Here is a 19,907-nt window from a genome sequence, read left to right as displayed (position 1 = left end):
TATTTGTGATATGAGATAACTGTGATGGATTTCCAGAAACCACAATATTGAAGCCAACAAACCACAATAAAAGAAAGTGCAATTGGGTGATACTATATACTATGCCTCTCAATAATAACTACTCCAGACTACGGACTTAAATGCACTCATTTCAACCAAGGAATCGCTCACCTGAAACATGCATGAAGCATTGTGTTAACGTAGCAACCGCAAATCCTGAAGCAAGTGATGTTGCCAGAAGTACAGACGAAACACTAGCTCCCACTCCAGCTCCAGCTGCTGCTCCACATACAATAAATACATAGAAAAATGAAGCTACACATTCTGATATTATTGACCTATAAGCAAAATTGGAAAAAACATAAAATTAATGAATTATATTGAAATAAGGCCAAAAGGCGCCTCCTATAAATGTTAGAGTTACTTTTATTAACTGCCGTACATTTCAAGACAAAATACAAGTAAAAGGTATGGTTCATAAGTGCGTATTTGATTGAAGCAGATTATATCCGCAAGAACAAATTCATTTAGCTTAAAATTATTATGGGAAATATGTATTAGAGAAGCAATTCACCTTACACACCACCACAAAAATACAATACACAAGAGAGTAGAAATGTTCAGTAATCTCTATATAGGCTTCATGTATATAGGGTATTTCAGAAGTACCAGACAAACTGTATGTAGGTGATTCTTCACGCATGTCTAAATAGCTGCCACAGGTGCGTTAATTTCTAAATTAATTTCCTTTATTTTCTACTCCCGATAACTCGTACAAAACTGTTAGTCCCTTGACTTTACGAACTATCGGGATTCTACTGTAATTCAAAAACTGCACTAGTTGGATCATTGAATAGCACCTAAGACTTTACTGTAAAATATAAAAGCCAATCTATAAAAATAATAAAGACAAACATTTTGTTTAGCTCCCCTAAAATTTTGTTGTTTAACCTATCCTTCCTCGAATTTTAGCATACACAATATACTATCTATTGTGGTAGAAAAAATTAACTCTTCTTCACTATGATAGAATTATATTCATAATATTTTATCCTAATTACTCAATTAATGAGGGCTATAATAGCTTAATTGGAAAACTCCTCCTCGAAAGAAAAACACAAAAAACCCGAAACTAAAAACACTAAATATGTAGAAAGCTCACAACTATTGAATAATGGTCAGAATTAAATTGCCCTAACTTTCATTAAAAGACACCATTACGTGTTCAATTATTCAATTAGCAGGGTCACACGAAATGGTTGTTGGAAGTACCTGGTTTGCGCGGAAAGCGGTCCACAAACACACGTGGGCCTCTCCAGACGGGACCACTTTCAACCAAATTGACCACGTGTTGATCGAACGCCGCCACCTCTCAGCCTTGATGAATGTCAGAACATATAGGGGGGCCAATATAGACTCGGATCACTATCTCGTTGGCATGGTGCTCCGAGCTCGAATAACAATACCACCTAGAATCCCTCTGACAATCAGGTGAGAGTGAACACTGAAGCCATCCACAACACAACCCTCCGCGACACCTATAAGAGGGAAATAGATGCCGCAATAACCGCAGCCAACAGAGGACCAGGAGATGAAGCATCAACACATGATCTTCACAACCACCTGAAGAACGTTATCATGGATACGGCCACAATCATACTTGGCACCAGCCGGAACGGCTGGTTTGATGGTGAATATAAGCTAGCAATGGAACGGAAGAATGCCGCATACCGAGTAATTTTGCATTCTCAAAGAACGCGGCCACGCGCAGAGACTTATCACGAACTCCGTCGAGCGGAGAAGCGACTTCACAGACGGAAAAAGGAAGCCTGCGAGAACCAACAAGTGTGTGAACTAGAAATTACAGGGAGCAACCGCACCAGGCGCGCAAGTTTTACCAACAAGTCAGCAGGATGAAGCCTTATACACCTCGACGCTCATCCCGCCGAGACAAAGAGGGAAATCTTATTTCCGACAGAATGGGCATATTGGAGCGATGAGTTGAGTACTTTGATGAACTACTGAACAACCAGAACATTGACGAGTTGGAGGTCCTGCCAACTGAAGACGACGGACAAATACTGCCACCACCAAGTTTAGGAGAAACAGTCCGTGCAATTCATCGGCTAAAAAATCATAAGTCGCCAGGAGCCAATGGAATTACAGTCCAATTGGTTAAATATGGAGGCGACCAGTTACACCAACTCATCAACTTATGCTCAAAGTATGGGACAGCGAATCAATGCCTGACAATTGGCAACGCGGCGTTATCTCATATATAAAAAGGGAGATATCACACAGTGCGTTATGGGGTTGCACTGATCGTGGAAAAGTTGCGAGAGAGGCGTCTTCGATGGTATGGTCATGTAATTCGTGCTAACGAGAATTCACTTGCCAAGATTGGTCTGAACATCGAAGTCGATGGTAAACGACCAAAAGGCAGACCTAAACAGCGGTGACTTGATACGCTAGATGGGGATTTGAAAGTCTCGAGATTGCACCCAGATCATGCATTTGATAGAACCAAATGGCCAGATCGTTCACAACGCGCCGACCCGCTTGTGACGATGAATGTAAGCTAGCAACGGAACGAAAGAATGCTGCATACCGAGTAATGCTCCATTCTCAAAGGAAACGGGCACACGCGTAGACTTACCACGAACTCCGGCGAGCGGAAAAGCGACTTCATAGACGGAGAAAGGAAGCCTGGGAGAACCAACAGGTCTGTGAATTCGAAAAGTACAGGGAGCAACCGCACCAGGCGCGTCACTTTTACCAACAAATCAGCAGGATGAAGCCTTACACACCTCGATGTTCATCCTGCCGAGACAAAGAGGGAAATCTGATATTCTGTCGACATATTGGAGCGATGCGTTGAGTACTTTGATGAACTACTGAACAACCATAACATGGGCGAGTTGGAGGTCCCGCCAACTGAAGACGACGAGTAAAAACTGCCACCACCAACTATAGAAGAAACAGTGCGTGCAATTCATCGGCTTAAACATCATAAGTCGCCAGGAGCCGATGGAATTACAACCGAATTGGTGAAATATGGAGGCGACCAATTACACAAAGTGGTCCATCAGCTTGTGCTCAAGGTGTGGGACAGCGAATCAATGCCTGACCACTGGCAAAGAGGCATTATCTGTCTCATACATAAAAAGATATCACATATCACAATGCAGCAATTATAGAGGTATCACGTTGCTGAGTACCATCTATAAGATATTCTCCACTATCTTGCTAGGCCGGATAGCCCCATACACCCAGAACATCACTGGCCCATACCAAAGAGGCTTCACTCCAGGCAAATCAGCAACAGATCAGATTTTCTCTGACTGTTGAACTGTTGGAATGTGAAAATCAGTTGCACCATCTATTCATCGACTTTAAAGCCACATATGTTAGCATAGCCAGGGTAAAACTGTACACGGCCATGAGAGAAAGTGATTCGTGATGCTGATGTAATCGCAAGAGGTACGATTCTCTTTAAGTCCACCCAACTACTGGCCTATGCTGACGATATCGACATCATGGGAAGAACCACCGGAGACGTACAAACTGCCTTCATCCAGATCGAGCAGGCGGTCATTGGGGCGAGATCTTGGGCTGCACACCAATGAAGGCAAGACAAAATATATGGTGGCAACGTCAGCACCGAAGACGAACCACCAACATCAAATCGCACTGGTCAAACAGGAAGAATAAGGATAGGAGAACACAACTTTGAGACCGTTGATAATTTCTCCTATCTAGGGTCGAAAATCACAACCGATAACAGCTACGATGATGAAATCGGCGCACGGTTGTTGTCAGCCAACAGAGCCTATTTCAGCTTACAAAGACTGTTCCGCTCGAAAGGTCTCACCATAGGGTCAAAGCTCTTACTGTACAAGACAATGATCTTGCCAATCCCCATGTATTCCTCGGAAACTTGGGTTCTTAGCAAGAAAAATTGCGAACTCTTGGCCACGTTCGAGAGAAGAATCCTCCGAAGAATTTTTGGCCCCCTACATGAGGATGGACGATTCCGTAGTCTACATGACGACGAAATCTATCAGCGATACCATGACCGTCCGGTTGTGGATAAAATTCGGCTCAATAGGTTACGGTGAGCGAGTCACAGTGCTATTTTGTGCCGTGATAGAGTGCATTCTGTCACCGATATTATTTGTTCTTGTCATCGGTGACTTCGTTGCCCGGAGGGCGTGGAGAACTTGAATGGACTACGATACCTTGCCTCAAACAACTCAACTATACTGATAACTTCGGTGCCCGGAGGACGTTGACAACTTCAACCGACTACTATACCTTGCCTCCAACAACTCAACTACACTAATGACATCTTCCTCTCCCACCGAGTTGTGGAATTTGGTCAAATGACTCTGGATTTGGAGAAGGAGGCATGTAGAGTCAAACTGAAAATAAACACCATCACGACCAAAGTTTGTAATGTGACGGGCCATCGCCCTCTTCCTATCTACATTAATGGATAGAACATCGAAATTTGGAAATGCAGTCATCTCAACACCAACGAAACGACTATTTCATGGTAATATGTTTTCTGTGTTGCTATATGAGGGAATCCCCGCCACTACCATCCAGGAGCTCTAAGCCGTCGTCAGCACTTGCCTGCGTCGTGTTTTCGCAATACCGTGGCCTGATAAAATTTCGAACAAAGAACTTCGTCGACGTATAGTGCATTTATTCAGAGAAATGCAGAAATGACAATCAATAGGTCACACAGAAAGAAATCGCAACAACTGCATCACTGGCAACGCCACGCAATTGAGTCGACCCAAAATGACTGATGAGTAGGGCGCCCCATAAAAACATGGCGCAGAACGGTGCAGGAGAAGTGTAAACCTCTCGAAGCGCAGTTGAAGCACTAAGTCTCATCCGGGGGTAACTGGCACCCATATGCAGTAAAGTCAAAAAAGTTTACCTATCTGCTTTTAGACCGATCAGCTTTTGTGAATTATTGTGTCAATTTATATGAAATAGCAAACAATAAATTTGCATAATGTATATGTTTTATTAATACTTCAGGCTTTTTTTCATATGCATCTAGGCATTGGCTCATTCGTGAATGATGAAATGAAATGACTCTTAAGGGGGTCATCCAGTGTGAAGCCCGTTTTTTTTTGTTTTTTTTTTTAGAAATTTTTTGTGCAGAACTGGAGAAAGATGCAAATACGAATTTTTCACCATAGATTTATTAATATCTTGAACGTGCATAGTATTTTTTCCAGCCCGAGCACATAGTTCGTTATTGAAATACAGAGCAATTTATACACTCATTTCCAAAAAAAGCTGTCTTCCTGCTGCCACGGTAGAGGGCGCTGCGATCATCCTAGAGAAAAAGTAAACGGCACACAAAACCTTAAAAAATAAGCACCCACTTTGAAATGTCATGTTTTCTTATTTATTCCTATCTTTCAGTAAAAATATATACATATTTTCTTTTCATCACGAGGATGTACCAAATTATATCAATAATTGAAAGTCCCAAACATAAGAATTCTAATAAAATTGACCAGAATCTTTGATATTAATCAAGTCTATTTTTATTATTTAGGTAGAAAAAATACAATAAAATTCAATTCATGAAATTTGAACCCAAGATATATTGAAATTTTATTTTTCTCTTTTGTGCTTTGAAGGATCTGGTTGTTTTAAACGCCAAAAACGGCATTCTACAACCCAATTTTTCGTACACTCTTAACATGGCGTTAGCTAGCTGTTCCACTTTTTTAGCTCTATGGTTCCCTAAAAACCCTTTTATAACTACTTTGAGACATCAAGTGCCGTCAGTAAACTTTTATCAAAATTCTGGTTTTTCATCAATGTGCGTACCTGTGGTCCCTCCAATATTACTTCTTTGAATCTTGTGTCACTTAACTTTGAATGAGACTTTCCGCAAACAAACTCTCACCTTTCAGGCCATACTTGTGTAGAATAGTGCCTTTCATTGAATCTGTTGTCGCACATACAAAGCACACAACCGTATTTAGTAAACCCACCCTGTAGTCCGAATAAAATACCTATAACTTTGAGATCAGTGCATAATTGACGCTTGGTTCGGTGAGTGTGTTTGCGTAAGCATTCACGGTTCCCAACTTTTCACCAAATTTGGTGTCAATCACTATACCCGTCTCCGAGGAAAATGCGTGTGACGGTCAGACAGACAGACAGTAAACCGATTTTAATAAGGTTTTGTTTAAACAAAACCTTAAAAAATCCAATAAATCGAAAACGTCAACTGTTTCTTATACGCTTTCATCTATGACTCATAAGCTATTCACTTCACCTATCAGGAAAGTGGGTACTAAAATGGTGTAACGCAGTGAAACTTACTAATAGCATATTACCAACTTTTGGAATTTGACTGGAAACTCCCTTCAGCTGATTCTAAGAGTACCGAATTTGGCACCAGCAAGATAATATAATAGTATCGCGCATACTACTGGAGTTTCGTGGAAATCCAGATATTAATATCGAAGTTTTAGCAATCCAAACTTATCAATTTCGCCCGAATTTACTGCTTCTTAAGCTATGCAAATAAGATTCTGACGTCAAATGAGAATAATTGATATACGAGTGAAATTCTGAAGCAGTATATATAAAAAAGCTGCTTTTTCCAAACCTTTTTAAAGTTTTGTGTAAAACAAAAGGGAGGGCGGCAACGTCAAAATGGTAATTTCATTCACGGACCCATTCTCAGAACCTACTCAACTGAAAAATCAGAAAAAAATCACAAAGCGCCTAGGCTCCGGAATATCCTCCATTCCGATATCTCTTCAGTTAAAGTTAATAATAATATATTAATAGAATTTTTAGTGATTAACTGTAAAATTTGTTTTGTAAAAAGAAAGCACCTGAAAGCGATACAGGTATCTATCTGCCTGTTGTCTGATACAGACTGTTTAACGTCTAAGACAGACTCAGACATTTGTCTGAGGCAGGCTCGGACATTTGCTGATATCTGATACAAGCGCAGACATTTACGTGACAAAAGAAGAAGAAGAATATCTCATGTCTTTGCTTTCAAACGCTTTCTATTCTCAAAACAATTCAAATTGTAAGAATTTATCGGTATTCGTATTTACGAATAAAAATATACCCAACACTCTCTGGCACAAGGTACACCGAAGCTAACAATATACATGTTTTTGCAAGCAAAATCCACATATTTCATAACGGTTTCTACCCATGCATTAACGTTTTATTATTTCTTGCAAACACCCAAACGGTGACAATCGGCCGAAAATCAAATTGAAAACTTGACCAAAAAGATAACTTTTCAGAGTTACCTGTGGCGGCCGAGGCCTACTTAACTTTACCTTGTATTCAACTTTGGCGAGTCCCTACTTTATAGGAAATAATTTGAGTGTTTCTCTATCCCCATTATCATAATTATTTTAAAAAGGACTAAATATTTCTAAGGATGTGCCCTTCTCCAGAAATGGATTTTCAGTTTTTGCTAATGACACCTGATTGCCACCTGCTAGTAATTTCAATTTGCTACAAGAGAAAAGGTACAAACCGCCAAAACTCCAAAGTACGAATCTCTGCTTGCATGCTTCTCTTCCCCTGCGCCGACGAACTCGACAGCCGAGCTCCAATTGTTTGCATCAACGAACGATCCTTTCGTATCGTCTCAAGACGCTCAAATAAAGTAATGATGTGAAAATCTATATTTTGCTCGGCCGAAGGCACATGGAGGCTTTCGTCTGCCATGCTTGGATCAGAAAATGGTAATACAGCCGCAGTTATAAAGCAAATCAGTGTTGTCCCGACTCTGAATATTGTCCCAATTCACGATTTCATGTCAGTTATGTGCACTCCAACGGACAATTCAATGTTCACAAAAAGCCAACGAATTATACAATGAATCCACTGGCACTTTTAGTAAGCAGCCGAACTGTCGAATCGAATCAGAATCGAACGAGTTTACAAAGACCGTGTAATTGACTTCAATTAAATTTAATTGATCCAGCGATGCAAGCAACGGCAAACGCGTCTTTGCCTCCGATATCTAAATATTGTTCGCAAAACGTTTAGCCTTCATGGATTAAACAAACGAAATTTTCGTCTTTCGCCAAACGAGGAAGAACCCGATGAAACCACTTTAAACGCAACTGAAAATAACACAACAATAAGGAACTTAGAAATTCACTTTAAGCAGCCGTGAAGCGCTCAATTACGCGTTGAACACTGTTAAACTCCAAATCCCGTTCGCGCGTAATCAACCAAAAGAAACGAAGCGCACAGAGAAAACCACCGGCAAACACAAACGACCTGAACCAAGTGTCGCCAGCACTGCGGCTCAACACAGACGACCCTTTCTCCCGAAATCAACACCAATCCGCGATTTTCCCTACAGCCTTGAGTACATATATACAACGAGACACATGCGACCAGCTCCGAAGCCAGTTGGCGCGGGCGAAACTCGATCGCACACCCATTCAAGTAGTAGCGAGGACGACAGACAGAGGAACCGGTGCAGTACCACGTGTGCGACAAGCACTTGTCCGAAGCGCTCCGAAAGTTGATTTTATTCGTAGGGCTGTGAAAAACGTATCATTATCGTGCATCGCAGCGAATGTTCGATACTTTTCGTGTAAATTCGCCTAAAAGTAGTAAATGCAAGTCCACCACCTGTAAAAATGAGAAAACAAGGGTGGTTGATAAGTTTGGAATAGATTAGGAATTGGTTTTGTGTGAAACTGAACCTTATTAAAATCGGTCCAATGCCTGTCTATCCGTCTGTCACACAAGATTTACTCCGAAACGACTGGTCCTATCGTCACGAAATTTAGCGAGAATATGTGGTCTGTGAAGCGCTCCACGTGCGACGAGTGGTACCATTTTGTGTTGAGTTTAACGGGAGCTCCCAATATATGCGAAAGGGAGTTGGGGATTTTTTTTCACAACATATAATCGTGTAGGATATCAAACGAAAGACCTCAAGCGAAAGAGCGTTTCGGAAATAAGAAATATTAGGTAAAACACAAGGGAGTGGGGACCAGAGTTGGACAAAATCATTATCATCATTACGAGATTCTTCTTTTTCTTCAAGCTTTATCTCGTTCACAAGCGGGGTCGGCTCGCCGTGATCGATTTCGCCATTTGGTTCTATCAAATGCCTGATCTGGATGCAGTCGCCAGGCTTTTAAATCACCACCCAGCGTATCAGCGTATCGTTGTTTTGGCCACCCACCGTCGACTTGACGATGTTCAGAACAATTTTGGCAAGTGGATTCTCGTTAGCGCGGATTATGTGATCACACCATGAAAGACACCTCTCTCAATAGCCATCCATATCGATCGCGGATATCCCCAGTTCCGACGTGATCAAAACGTGTGGTAAATTTTAGATTTGAGACGTTCGTTGATACGTTGATCACAATGAACATCACTTGTTGAATGCCACTTCATTCATGAACACCAACAGAGACACGAAATGGTTTTGATACACTCGCCTCACTTCCAATTTTACTTTTCGGATCGTGGTAGAGCAATTGAACCCAGCCCACGAGTTTTTCTGGCACTGAGTGTTGTCGTAGAGCAGACCAGATGAGTTCGTGTGGCACACGTTCAAACGCTTTCTCTAGATCCAGAAATGCAATGTAAAGAGGGCGATGCTTTTCACAGTGTTTCTCCATGAGTAACTGCGCAGGGTGTATTGCATCGGTAGTTCCGCAGTTTTTGACAAACCCGGCTTGATTCACGGTTATTTCAACGATTTCACGAATACGATTGTTAAGAATGCGTTCAAAAATCTTCATGGTATGGGAAAGTAACCGGATCGAACGGTAATTTTTCCATGCTGCGGTGCTTTCTTGTCAGGTAGATGGCGTTCCTCCTTCCTGAATAACCCGATTAAAGAATTCACTGGGCTACAGTGTTGGGTCCAGCTCTTCGCTTTCCAGAGCTCAGATGCGATGTCGTCAGGTCTTGTGGCTTTCCCCGATTTCATTCGTTTTATTGCTTCCTCCACTTCAGTTGCGCTGACAGGTGGAACTGCTCCAAATGTTGGCAATTTAAAATCTGCTCGAAATATTCTTCGTATCTATCCGTCGTAGATCGCCGGTTGGTAAGCAAAGTACCGTTTTTGTCATTGACGCAACAGAAGTATTCGATATCTTATGTCCGTTCGTTTCGGCTTTTAGCAAGTCGATACAGATCTTTCATGCCATCCCGAGTGTCCACTTCATCGTAAAGATGTTTGTAATGAGACGCTCGGGTGACAGCGATCGCTTTCTTTCCTTCCCAGTTGACATTCTTATAAATTTACTAATTGGCCAGTGTTTTATCGTCGAGAAATTTGTGGTACAAGCGCTTCTTTTCACGGACCTTCATATCAACATCGTCATTCTAAAGCCAAGTATCTCGGTTGATGCACTGCTTACCTGGCTTGGTGACTCTGAGGGTTGCAGGGGCCGCTTCGTGGATCGTGTTTTTAATTTGACTTCACGATTCTTTTACATTCGTAGTGATTGGTAATCTTCTTTCTTTCTTTCTTTCTTCTTTCTTTCTTCTCCTGAAATCGCCTCCATTTAATGCGCGGCGGGCAAGTGCGTTCCTCACGCTGTTTTATCGGTGGCTTGGCCGATGTTGAAGTGCGGTAGTCTCATGGGGAACGGCTTTGCAATCAGCGTCTTATGAGAATATAGTCGATTTGCGTTTTACTATTTTCGCTATAAAATGTAGGAAGATGAGACAATCGTTTCATGAGCCTTGTATTCATTAATACAAGATTATGGGTGTAAGTAAAATCGATTATACGCTTGCCAACCTCATTGCACGCTCCAAACCCCTTTCCATCATGGCACCTGTTACCAAAAATTCACCATCTTAGGCTCTTTACCTAGGCTATGCTATCATCGGCGGCTTTAAAGTCGATGAATAGATGGTGAATTTTTGGCCCCCTACATGAAGATAGACGATTCCATAGTCTATATAACGACGAAATCTATCAGCGATACCATGACCGTCCGATTGTGGATCAAATTCGGCTCAATAGGTTACGGAAGGCGGGTCACTTAATCCATATGGATGAGGATGATCCAGCCCGGAAGCCTGTAAGGGCAATATCTATGGTAGAAGACGAGGCAGACCCTACCTGAGATGGAGCGATGGCGTAGGTGAGGACGCCAGACAGCTTTTAGGGATATTGAATTGGTGGACCTCGGCGCAAAACCGGGATGTCTGGAGTTCCTTATTAAGGCAGGTCTAGACCGGATACCGGTTGTTGCGCCGTTGTTGATGAAACACAACAGTTAGTCCACACCAGGGTGTTAGAACACTTAAAGGAGGCCGAATTCGCTAAAAAACAAAAATAACCCACACATAAGGTCCGCGGTTGCCAGTCACATAATAGAGCAGGGACACCATATGTCATTGGACAACGCCAGTATCTTGAAAAGGTGAACGATCTTAGGAGACTAGATTTCTAGGAGAGTCTCCACATTTCGAAAATTCCCCCCGAAAAAAGGCTAAACATGGGCATGTGCAACAACATTTCTACCTTGGTGGAACTTTTAGGAAGGACTAGGAGAAGAATAGAAGCCTAATTAAGATATTATAATCACAAGAAGAGCAATAAAAATTCAAATGTTGGAAAACCATTGAAAGAAGGGGACAGGTAGTCCCCGAAACACGTTTTTGTATAAATTAGATACTTTTAACCAATAAAACGGAAAAATATCTTCCAAGGCACTCTTTCATCTCAATTAGTACTTTTCGAAATTGGTATCTTATTTGATATCGGGTCAAACATAGGGGGTTGAGGGCTTAAAATATGACCTTCAAAAGGTGTAAAAGGTCACGTTCTCTGAATGTATCCAACCCAAAAATCTAAAAAAAAATCGCAGCGGTGTATCTAAGAAATCGAGACCTCAAAACGCATCCCGTTCCGATATCTGCACAAATAAAGTTAATAATAGTATATTTTATATATTTTTCAAATTTAGCCGGAAAACCCGTAGTGCAGTGGTATAAGGGATAACATAAGACATATCTTTGGGAAGTTTGAAGAAATCCAGTTATGATTAACAAAGTTATAGAAGGTAAAACACTTACATTTTCTGTAAGTTTCCTGCATTCTAAACCGTATATGGCATCATCATAACATATCAATTGGTCAATATCACAAAGTGAGCTCACATGAACGGGAGGTCACAGGGAAACATTTCATTTTAGTTTTTTAATCATTTATATACCAATATCAATTACTCCAGGCAGCCATATGTATAAATTAATGTGTATATGTGAATGAAGCTTTGGGGCGCGGTATATTTAACAGGCAGTATCCACACTCAATAGACCGGACTTGTGAATGGATTGGGGAAGCTTATCCGTACATATCATTGGCACTAAGCCACATGTAGATACTGCCAGATGTTGAGGGCCTATGATGTGTACGGATAAGCTTCACCAATACATTCGCAAACCCGGTCCATTTAGGGTGGGGACAGCCTATTAGATATAATGTGATTCGTACAGCATAAAGAACATTGCTCATGATTTCATATGATTGCATGATTATGATTACGGTGATTACGACTGTACGATGGCATGAGTACATGTTTACGATCATAGTCATGCCTGTGATTATGATTACAATCAATCACTTAATCACCCAAAACGTGAAACAGGTCTCGTTCTGAACCTATCCATCCGAGGAATCTAAAAAAAATGCAGCAATGCATCTCTACAAAATCTAGGTCTCAAAATACATTAAATTACGATATCTGCACGAATAAAGTTAATAATAGCATATAACTATATTTTAGAAATATACCCGAAGCAAATCCTTATGTTTATGCTAAAGGTATGAAATTTGGCGTGCAGCTAGAAATCTCTCTGAGGTCCCCAAAGAATGTTTTACCCAGCGTCCGTAACCGTAGGAACTGCCTAAGGGTTTCCCCCTTCTCCGCAGCTTCGGCAATGCGAATTGGGCCAGTGCGCCGTGCAGACCGTCGTTATCTTGAATTCATTTGGACGCGAGTTATGGATCTCACTTCATGTGGATAAAAAAAAAACAATTTCCTCGAATTGTAAATATTTCATTGTGACACGAACGATGGCAACTTAACAACTCAACTCAAGCTATTATAGTTGAGTAGCATCATTTATAATATTACAGTGATGCTTACTCATGTGCATGTGCGTATAATAAAGTGCGTTGACATATATTTGCTTAGAGTATTGATGACGATGCATGGCATCTGTCGCTGCCGATTTGATGATAGTGCATAGCATGTGTCGGCAGCAGATGGTCGCGTTGAGGTATTTTGCGTCTAACACAGGAGTTCTCGTGCTCGGGCTATCTTATAAGCGGGGCAAATCCAAATCTAAGGCACGAAGCTGCTAAGTAGGGCGAGTAGATTCCGGCCTTGACAGCCGCCAACGAGACGCCAACTGTACCTGCCGAAGGGTTACCAAGAGTAGAGCCATGTCTGGCCAATCCGTCAGCCTGCTGACTCCCTTCTATGTTCCTATGCCCGGGAACCCAGAGAAGGATGACCTTGAGCATGTCGCTCAGACTGTTCAGCGCGTTAGTGTACTGCCCCACCATCCTCCAGGCTGGTCGTCGCCGGGTGGAAGGCCTTAATGGCCGCTATATTACACTTGGGGCTCGGATCATGCTCCAGCCACCGATGGACTTCCAGCATCGCCAGTATTTCCGCTTGGAACACATAGCTGCGAGCTGCGAAACACCTCGGATACACTGTGTGTATTCGAGAAAACCCCCGTGCCGACTCCACAGACCATCTTTGATCCATCACTGAACAATACTTGCCATAACCTTGCAACACGCCGCCGGTTTTCCACTCTGCCATGGTTGGAAAGTCCACAGCAAAGTTTCACATGAAGTTCAGCTTGCATGTGGCATAGTCCGTGGGGAACGCCCAGATTTCCCGAGATGATTCGTCTAGGATGTTACTGTGGTCGTAGGACTTCGCTGTTCAGCATTCGGACTCACGTAGTCTGACGGCACTGCATGCTACAACGTATTTAATGTGGAAGTCTAGGAGAAGGAGATGCAGGAGTACATTGAGAGAATCTGTTTGGCAGGACTGCAGAGCCCCAGTAGCATCTGCATACGCGGTTCTTTGAATCATATTCTGCTCTATTGTACTTTTTTGTTCAAATCCTGTCACCATATAACAGAGACGGAAACATCCCTGAGACTAATATCATCAAGTCGTCGGCATACGCCACTACCTTCACCCCGCTGCTGTCCCACATTTGTAAAATTTCATCCATCACAATTAACCCGAGCACGGGAGAGAGTGCCACTGTTCACAGTTCTGGTCAAGTGGTTTTCTCCCAAATTCGACTGGATTATCCTGGTACTTAGCATGGATATCATCTAATGTGTAAGATATCCCTCCAGTACGATATTGTTCAAGACTTCCTTGATGGCGTTGGTATTAACGTTTTTTGAAAGCTCCCTCTATATCCAAGAAGGCAGCTAGAGTATACTGCTGTGATCGCTCAAACGTGCCAATTATCTCGTGGAGAGCGGTTTCTGTGGATTCGCCTTTGAGGTAGGCATGCTGGGCTGGGACTTAGAGAAAGGCGTTCTCTCCATAATCGCCCTTAGGTCGATGTCCAGGATGCGCTCTAGGGTCTTCAGCACGGAGGTGAGGCTGATTTGTCGAAAGTTCTTCGCAGATTCATGGCCGTGTCTGCCCGCTTTCGATATGAAAAATACTCGTGCGCGTCTCCAGGTGTGGTACGTGTCCTAAGAGATATGGCTCCGGTAAATCTCAACAAGCCACGGCACAACTCTTTCCTGCCACTTCTGTAGCATGAGTGGCATTATGCCATCTGGGCCCGGACATTTATATGCGGAGAAGTTGTTTATATCCCAGCCGATCAAATCCTCGGTAATTACCAATTTGATATTCTTGCGAAGCTGAGGTGGCCACAAATTCTCCAAGCAAGGTTTTGACTCACAGTCCTCCTCGCTGGTGGGAAAATGCGTCTGAACCGTCCAGGAGCCTTTCGACTTTTTAAGGAAGGATGGGCTCTTATGTTCCTTGGAGAGAATCTTATTGAGCCTCGCGGATTTGCTCGTGGTTTCCGTTTTCTGATAATAGTGCAACCAAGACCGCCGACTTGTACTTCTTCAGGCAGTCCATTCACGTTTGCTAATATTTATGCCTGTAGTAGATGTTCAAGATTTCCCTGGCCAGCATGTGGAGACTGGAGAGATGTTTATTCAACCACGGTGACAGTATCTTCTTGCTTACTTAGAAGGCCATGAGACTTTAAAGACGGTATCGAATGCCTTTTCCAGAGCCCCGATCTTTGACTCTAGTTCGTCTGTTGCGCCAATCTTGCCAATTGGCGCACCGAAGAGTTTGTTCTTAATTACTTGACCAAACTTTCTCCAGTTCATCCTCCTGGGGTCTTTTAAGGGTTTGGAGACCTCTGCGGCAAGATCCAGACTGAAAAGTATCCAACTGTGATCTGAGAAGTATCTTTGGTTAGGCACTCTAAAGTTCTCCACCCTAAGAATACCATTGTTGGTTACTGGGCTAGTACCAAGGTACTCCTCCCAACCATCACCGTTGTGTTGTGGTTCTTCTGGCGGAGCTGATCGGTCGTGAGGCATGTAAGTCGAGGAAATACACAAGTTCTCTCCCCCATCTGCTCCAGTTTGACCACGCCTAAGTCGCTGGAATTCAGCTCCAGAAAAAAATGCGTGCAGACTCTTCTTCGCGAGGATACATTCTCTAGGTCTATCCTGATCAGCGTCTCCTGTGCTGTGGAATAAATTAAAATATTTGCCTTAGAGCCTTCTGATGGGTTGGTCGCCTCCGACCCAAGGTATTATGTCTTCTTCTACGAGGAAAACAAGCAGATTAGTGGAGACGCACTTCAAGTGCTGCTGATTTATCTGCATTACCCTCAGCATGATCTGCCTGTGTGGGGAGTTCGTCAGTCCCCGTCGGACCGTCGATCCTCATTTCCTCCAACAGCTCGTTGGCGACGTCGATTAGATCCAGGTCGTCGTCCGGTTTTGCTGAGCGGAACACCTTTTCCTTTCCGTTCTTGACTCCGAACCGCACTGTATAGTCGACCTTTACCAGAACTTCCAGGCACTCTCCGTTTATGGGGAGTAGGCAAGGTTGGCTGTTTGTCTGGGGTTCCTCGTCCTTGATAACAACCCAGTCGTCCATGGGGTTTTGAAGACGCAGGGACTGGACGAGCTTGTCCTTATCCATGCGGATCTTCGGCAACCAGATGCAAGTGACCGGTCTCCTGGGAATCTCGTCGTAGGGGATGACTTCGAGCTTTACTATCTCCTAGGCGTCGCTTATCTTAGTGCCCACACCTCCGAAGCTAATTTCCCGCTAGCAGAATTACCATCCGCCAGCACCACGTCGCTGAAGCGTTTCGCAGTTCGTGACTCGTCCGCTGGCTGTTGCTGCCTACTTTTTTCCAAATGTTTTTTAACGTCCGAGCTCTTGCCCACTCTGCTTCGTTTGTGATCTTGTTCGACCTCGTCTTGAAATCGATTGCGTTTAGAAGCGGTGGGCTTCTCCTTTTGCTCGTTTGCCAGGCGTTTGCTGTTGTATTCCTCAATACAGATCCTCGTGGACAGTACCGCCTCGCATATTCTTAGTAACCTTGCTAAGAATATACATGGCCTTCTGGTACTGGCTCTAAGCAGAACACCAGCGGACTTGTCGACCTTTACTTTTGAGGGATCCCCCAACGTCGAGGGTTTCGGGTTAGGAGTACTATGTCCGGTACTCGGGACATACAGTTTGACGGCAGTGGATTCCACTAGCCCGTCTGCCGCCTCGCTGCGGGAGGTCCCTGCGGTTAATTTCAGCACAGTGACTACGGCTGGTACCGAGTATGCTGCGATGGTTACTGTCTCCTGGCTGGATACCAGCAGCTCGTCCTTCGATGATGCGCTTGGCATCACCAACTCTTCTTCTATCGTCGGTTTATTTATTTTTCAAATTTAGACCATTTCTTGGTCCCACGAGTAGTCCGGGAAGAATGCCCACCTTGACTAGTCCGGCCACCAGGGTAAGAGTCTTATTTGAAACTGAAGGTGCCCAAGGTATTCAAAATTCGTATACTAAAGACCAAGCTCCCCCATTGACCACGCAGCCCTTGGCGTATATTGTTTCACCTTGGCTTGGGGCCCTATTAGCGCCTTCTCTAGTGCAGGGAGGACGATTACCGGGCTGTTGCTTTGGCTCATCCCTCCGCCAGATCCACTTGTCCCTAACACATGACCAGCAGACAAACAGTTCCTTGTCAGTTGGATGAACCTACTTTCAGTCCGATCCTATAGACGCGCGTCCGAACACTCAATTTGAGAAGAAAGATGGCCTCCTGAACTGTAACGTGTCGCTATATGAAACAACAGTTGGATTACTTACAAATAATATTTACGAATTATCGTCAGAAAAATATAGCACGTCGGAATACCGGAAGCGCGCGCTTCGGGTATAAAGGTTTTGTGTTTATCTTATGTGAGAAACTTCTATGCACATTTTTCTATCGTATATAGCTACAAATCCAACATATTCCTTGATATTTTTCCAAACTACAAGACCGTATGTCATATTACAACCATATATATTATCCTCACCCTAAACGAACAAACTCTGAATACTGTACATACCCATGCACGTATATAAATTGATCGCACCCATATTTCCGATTTACTTCATGCACGAAAGCATACATATGTACGTATATAGTACGTATATTAAATACGGCTGATTTAATGTACAAATATATCTATCTGAATTAGACACTACTCGCAAACTTCATTAGCACGTATATACTATCTACCTACATACACATATGTCTGTTTGGAGTAATTGATTTTCATGTACAAATAACTAAAAAACTAAAATAAAATAATTCTTTGCGACCCCATTGATGATGACGTCATACACGTTATAGAATGCACGAAATTCACAAAAAATGCGAAGTTTCACCCTCTATAACTGTTAATAATAGCTGGATTTTCTTCAAACTTTAACAAATCGTGCATTATGTAATCCCTTACACCCATGTCAAATTTTGCAGGGGGTTGTCGGGAAAATTTCTAAAATGTGGAAATGTACTATTATTAACTTTATTTGTGCAAATATCGAAACCGGATGTATTTTGAATCCTAGATTTCGTAGAGATGCACCACTGTGCCTTTTTTTCTGATTTTTTGGGTGGATAGGTTCTGAGAACGAGATCTGTTACACTTTTCAGGGGTCATATTTTGAGCCATCACGCTCCTATGCTTCACTCAATATCAAATATGGGACCAGCTTCGAAAAGTACTAACTGAGCCCTTTCATTTGATACCCGACATGGCCACATTCTGTGGAAAAAAATTTTGGAGCTCCGATTTACATGTATGGGGAGCCCCCCTTAAACTCAACACAAAATGGTGCCACTCGCTATATGTAAAGAAAACAACGACCACATGCTCTCACCGATGTTCGATTTAAAATTGAATTACATTCAACTGTTATCTTGAATGGTGTTTTTTATCGGGTGTCACTCAATCTCAATTTCTTGTTTTTTTTTATGGATGTATATGTGATAAATAAGTATATATATTAAATTTTTTTTGTAAGGTTAGTGTCTCGATGATTGATATCCTCAGAATAAGTAATGATAAATATCTGTACATATTAAGGTTATTTTTCTACAGTATAGTCACTATAGATTTGATATCGTTTTGACAATTCTTAGCTGTCTTCTTTCCATTTACCCTAATTAAGATAGTTATTTTATAAAATGCATACATACATATACCTACATAGTTTTAGGCGTAAAAGAAAAAGGAAAAGAAAATTTTAATTATTATGATTTTAAAAAGTTGTTTTTCTTTTAAATTCCAAACGCGAATCTATGTTTCCAAATCAGCGAGCAGTACAACTCGAAAAGTTTTCATATGATGAACTTGAAAATTCAACTATAACTTCCTCATTTGATTCTCCAGTGACGTACACACGATTTTAACAATTGTTAAAAACGCTAATTTATTTTCCTATTGTGATTCTGCAAAAAAAATCTAAAATTATAATCGTATGTACTTTCATCAACGGCGCAACAACCGGTATCCGGTCTAGGCCTGCCTTAATAAGCAACTCCAGACATCCCGGTTTTGCGCCGAGGTCTACCAATTCGATATCCCTAAAAGCTGTCTGGCGTCCTGATCACGCCATCGCTCCATCAAGCAGGGTCTGCCTCGTCTTCTTTTCTAACATAGATATTGCCCTTATAGACTTTCCGGGCTAGATCATCCTCATTCATACGGATTAAGTGACCCGCCTACCGCAATCTATTGAACCGGATTTTATCCACAACCGGACGGTCATGGTATCGCTGATAGATTTCGTCGCCATGTAGACTACGGAATCGTCCATCCTCATGTAGGGGGCCAAAAATTCTTCGGAGGATTCTTCTCTCGAACGCGCCCAAGAGTTCGCAATTCTTCTTGCTAAGAACTCAACTCTCCGAGGAATAAATCACAGTTAGATTCTAGACAGCTACCACACTCCCCCTTGCCCCTCAAGGGGGGAAATCAGTGCGAGTATGCACGATTTCAAATTGTTTTGTCCTTGAGCGTGAGCGAGATGTAGCAAAAATCCGATCAGCTGTGTTTGACATGCCGCCCGGACTTGTCAATGTTTTGGTGAGATCGGCAAGTTTTTACTTATGTATAAGTGAATACGTAAAACAATTGTTTGCTATATGGGTGAGCCCGGCAGTAGTACCAGAATAGCAAAAACTCACCGATCTCTCTCTTACCAATTCGATTTGAGGAAGATTATGCCTTTTCCTTGTTTAGCGTCTCTGATGTGTACAGATAAGCTTCCTTCAGCACATTCGGGTGTGGGGTCATT

At 42.5% G+C, this 19,907-nt stretch overlaps 1 protein-coding gene across 1 annotated transcript in view; it reads right to left on the bottom strand.

The window, feature by feature from the left end:
* LOC119652398 (neurogenic protein big brain) overlaps window positions 1-8,451 on the bottom strand; it is a 53,114-nt gene extending 44,663 nt beyond the window's left edge. Inside the window, exons 1-2 of the mRNA XM_038056505.1 lie at window positions 7,550-8,451; window positions 172-338 (exon numbers count right to left, since the gene is read on the bottom strand). Coding sequence (XP_037912433.1) covers window positions 172-338; window positions 7,550-7,743 — 361 coding nt within the window. The 5' untranslated portion in view covers window positions 7,744-8,451. The remainder of the gene's footprint in view (window positions 1-171; window positions 339-7,549) is intronic.
* Window positions 8,452-19,907: the final 11,456 nt, after the last annotated feature.

Source organism: Hermetia illucens, chromosome 3, assembly GCF_905115235.1.
Source record: "Hermetia illucens chromosome 3, iHerIll2.2.curated.20191125, whole genome shotgun sequence".
NCBI lineage: Eukaryota > Metazoa > Arthropoda > Insecta > Diptera > Stratiomyidae > Hermetia > Hermetia illucens.
This window is presented reverse-complemented; position numbering and strand designations above follow the sequence as displayed.